Below are 4,356 nucleotides of genomic sequence, written 5' to 3'. Positions count from 1 at the left end.
AACGCCAGAAAGCCCCCCCCCCCCCCCTCCACAGCATAGTGGGATGTGTCCAACTCTCACTCACTCTACTGTATACATGGAGGACCAGTGTTGTCACCCTATGACAGGAAGTGTTTTAGGACTACAGGACACCTTGCCCTCTCCACAGCATAGTGGGATGTGTCCTAGGTTGACAACGCTCACTCACTGTACTGTATACATGGAGGACCAGTGTTGTCACCCTATGATAGGAAGTGTTTTAGGACTACAGGACACCTTGCCCTCTCCACAGCATAGCGGGATGTGTCCTAGGTTGACAACGCTCACTCACTGTACTGTATACATGGAGGACCAGTGTTGTCACCCTATGACAGGAAGTGTTTTAGGACTACAGGACACCTTGCCCTCTCCACAGCATAGTGGGATGTGTCCTAGGTTGACAACGCTCACTCACTGTACTGTATACATGGAGGACCAGTGTTGTCACCCTATGATAGGAAGTGTTTTAGGACTACAGAACACCTTTCGCTCTCCGCAGCATAGCGGGATGTGTCCTAGGTTGACAACGCTCACTCACTCTACTGTATACATGGAGGACCAGTGTTGTCACCCTATGATAGGAAGTGTTTTAGGACTACAGAACGCCTTTCCCTCTCCACAGCATAGTGGGATGTGTCCTAGGGTGACAACGCTCACTCACTGTACTGTATACATGGAGGACCAGTGTTGTAACCCTATGACAGGAAGTGTTTTAGGACTACAGGACACTTTCCCCCACTCCATTGTATTGAGGGATGTGTTTGGTAGTTCACAGGGGTGAAAGCAGGGCCGATAAAAGCAGCACAAGAAGCAGAATGACAAAGAGATGAGCTCATCAGTCTGCTGCTTATCTTTTCATCGTCCAATCACAGGCTAGGGGAGGGGCCAGATCTGTAAATATTCCTGAACGGCAGCAGAGAAAATCAGTTCTCCTGCCCTGTCAGACATGACTATGCTGAGTGGCAGAGCTGTGTTACTCTCAGGACTGTATAGTCAGCAATACAAATCCTTTGGCAGGTAGGGCAGCTCCAATATATGCACTTCCTACCGTGTTTCCCCAAAAATAAAACACGGTCTTATATTTTTTTTGGCTCAAAAAAAAAACACACTAGGTCTTATTTTCGGGGTAGGTCTTATTTAATTTATTTTTTTAATGTACAACAATCCACACTTATTCATGTACAAAAATATCGTGATCAGGGCAATCAGGGGTGCCGTACCTTTCCAAGAGCAATTTGCTAACCAATTGCTGGCCAGGATGAGCGAAGCGCACTTTCACTATCGATTCCTCACAGGCGGTATCACTCCGCCTGTGACGAGAGCCGGCTCTAAAGAGGAGGCATCGGCTTATGCGGCTCTGCTCCTTCGGTGCCGCCTCACTTCCTCTGGCTTCGTTGGCGCCGCTGATTCTCTCCTGCCTCTGCCGCGGCTCTTCAGGTACCCCCTTTATGCCACCACCGGCCCTGGGAATGGTCACAACTAGGTCTTATTTTCGGGGTAGGTCTTATATTTTAGCTATTCTCAAAAATAGTACTAGGTCTTATTTTCAGGGTGGGTCTTATTTTCGGGGAAACAGGGTATGTGTATGTAGCGGGTCTGTGCGCAGTCCAGCTAGAACAGTTCTGTCCGTGTGATGGTGTTTTTGCAGAGATGTCTCCTTCGAATCACCGATTATGCCGTTATTGCTTAAAACAAGATAAATAACTAGCAGAACGGAGCGGTAACGCTGTGCTGACACTGATCTATGTAAACGGGAAACCTCTGGAGGGAGAATCCTCCCCAAAAACCTCCATTAACAGAAAAAAACTCATCCGTCAGTGTCGTCCACGTGTCCCGTTTGATAAATCAGCCGACCACGCGGGATCTACGGTTTACAGAAATAATATATCGGACTCATTAAGGGGGGAAACTTTCGCTTGGCTACGGAGCGCCTGCGCATGAAGAGACCCCTTTTTAGCAGAACAGTTTTCACAATTTTAAAGGAGAACTATGGGGGGGGGGGGCTTTTCACTCACCTCATAGTTCTAGCCGACCTGTGACCTTATACTGAGCTCTGGGTGACGGGAGGAAGCTAGTTTGTGTCCTCCCGTTACCCTAAGGAGAACTATGGGGAAAAGCCCTGACCCCATAGTTCTCCTTTAACCACTTCCAGGCCGAAATACATACATATACAGGCGGAGGAACGCCGGTGTGGTTATGGAACGGGATAATGATTTGTAACAGGAAGTCAAATCACATTTGTGAGCGTTGTGCTTAGAAATATTCACATTAAAAGAGACACTTCAGACTATTGTAATTCTCCATTTATATTTTTACTTCGGTCTTTGTCTCATCTGTTGGAGAGATTTGCCGTCATTGACCCCAAAACCACAGAAAGCTACCCCAAAATGAGGGAAAACTACCCGCTGACTGTTGTCACCAAGGTAAGTGTCACCAATGAAGGTAAGTATTAGAAAGTCACTCACACTCCAACTTGGTTCTAAGTCAATATTTATTGACCTTGGTCGCGTCACATTGTACAGCGACGTTTCGGAAACTGTAAGGTCCCTTCTTCAGGCAAACGGGCTTCTGCGGTCACTTCGGCACCCACCCGATATTGGAGGGTTTAGTCCAGTCAGGAGTGCAATGGGACCCATTGAATATTGACTTATGAAGGTAGATCACACTTCATATCCCATCTGAATCTATCAACACAGGGGTTTCCTCTAACTTCCTGTCTTGCCACTGGGACAAGAAGGGAAAATCTTTAAGCCCTAACAAAAAATATTTGTTAAAAGGAGAACTATGGGGTCAGGGCTTTTCCCCATAGTTCTCTTTAGGGTAACGGGAGGACACAAAATAGCGTCCTCCCGTCACCCAAGGCTCAGTATATAGGGAGCTACAGCTCGCGGTATACTGAGACGCCGCAGCAGGGACGGATCCCAACGTTAGTGACAGCTGGCTCTGCCTATCTAGAGGCAGAGCCAGCTGTACCGGCCCCCGTCCGTTCCGCCAGCCAGTCATCGCTGGAGGATCGGACAGGGGATGGGGGAATCCTGTCCCTCCCCTGTCACGGCTCTCTGCCGGCACAGGATCGAGTATAGCCCAAAACCTATATTTTAAAACACAAAAAGAAGGGGGTCGTCTTATACGCCGAGTCGTCTTATACGCCGGCACATACGGTAATTCACGAGAGCCAATGACCTAATAAAATCAGATTGGACTTTCAAAACTGGACTTTCGATGCTGGGGCTTATAGAATTCACAAAGTTTCCTTCAGCTGACCCTATCCTAGTATCCCTACAGTAAGGCCAGAGCAGCTGCCACAAAAAGAAGGTAAGTGTATGGATGCCAAATCGGAGGGCTGCAGGCCACAGTGTGAGCCACCCATTGACATGGCCTCAGTAAACACTCCTCCTTCAGGTTTCTTTACTCGACTCCAAAACCCTAGCCGCTTGGTGGCACAATCTCTGCTGAAAGGAGCTATGAGACTCTTTCACCAAGAAAGGATGTGTGTTCAAAGTGTACTTAACACTTTTCCAACAAGTTACACACTTATCTTTAACGGATAACTCGTTGTGTCCAGTCACTTAATACCGCAATAATTGACTTTTCCATTAGACCGAAGAATTAAAATAAGCGAGTTGTCCACTTACCGATCCAACACTCCAAGCGGGCACATGGTGTGGTCTTGACCACATCTGGAGGGTCTACACCCACGTTGAGACACAAGACGAGAGCCACGCTGACCGTTTTCATCTGAAATTAGATTTACAAAAAACACAGGTATGAGCTAAATATACACCAAAGATTACAGACAGAGTCCTCGTCATTAAAGAGAACCAGTCACAATTAGGCTCATGCAAAAATGTGTACAGTCCATTATTCTATCAGTGTAAAAATGTTTAGTTTGCTCCCGTTATTTAGCTACTTTCATTGTGTGAAGAGGACTCTTGAGCTGAGACATCCACAGAGAGTTCCTGCCGATAACTTACACTGCCTCCTAGCTCCTAAGAGTGCTTAAAGTAGATTTAAACCCTGACTTGACAACATACAGCTGGCTCTGCACCTTGTGTATCAAACAAGTGGTAGTTTTGTTTTCACCGTTAGCCATCTCGGGGGGCGAGGGTTAGCCATCTCGAGGGGCGAGGGTTAGCCATCTCGGGGGGCGAGGGTTAGCCATCTCGGGGGGCGAGGGTTAGCCATCTCGGGGGGCAAGAGTTAGCCATCTCGGGGGGCAAGAGTTAGCCATCTCGGGGGGTGAGGGTGAGCCATCTCGGTGGGAGGGGTTAGGGATAGTCATCTCTGGGTGGGTTAGGGTCAGTCATCTCGAGGGGGTTATCTCGGGAGGGAGGGGGG

General features: G+C 48.0%; 1 protein-coding gene across 1 annotated transcript in view; it reads right to left on the bottom strand.

Moving 5' to 3' along the window:
- The window catches only part of RPTOR (regulatory associated protein of MTOR complex 1), a 158,894-nt gene extending 155,138 nt beyond the window's left edge, over positions 1 to 3,756 (bottom strand). The window contains exon 1 of the mRNA XM_018566513.1: positions 3,654 to 3,756. Within this exon, the coding sequence (XP_018422015.1) occupies positions 3,654 to 3,756 (103 nt within the window). The remainder of the gene's footprint in view (positions 1 to 3,653) is intronic.
- Between the last annotated feature and the right edge of the window lie 600 nt (positions 3,757 to 4,356).

The sequence above is a fragment of the Nanorana parkeri genome, unplaced genomic scaffold (genome assembly GCF_000935625.1).
Source record: "Nanorana parkeri isolate BGI_ZX_2015 unplaced genomic scaffold, ASM93562v1 scaffold954, whole genome shotgun sequence".
Taxonomy (NCBI): domain Eukaryota; kingdom Metazoa; phylum Chordata; class Amphibia; order Anura; family Dicroglossidae; genus Nanorana; species Nanorana parkeri.
The sequence above is the reverse complement of the archived record's forward strand: the minus strand, read 5'-3'. Positions and strand labels throughout refer to the sequence as shown.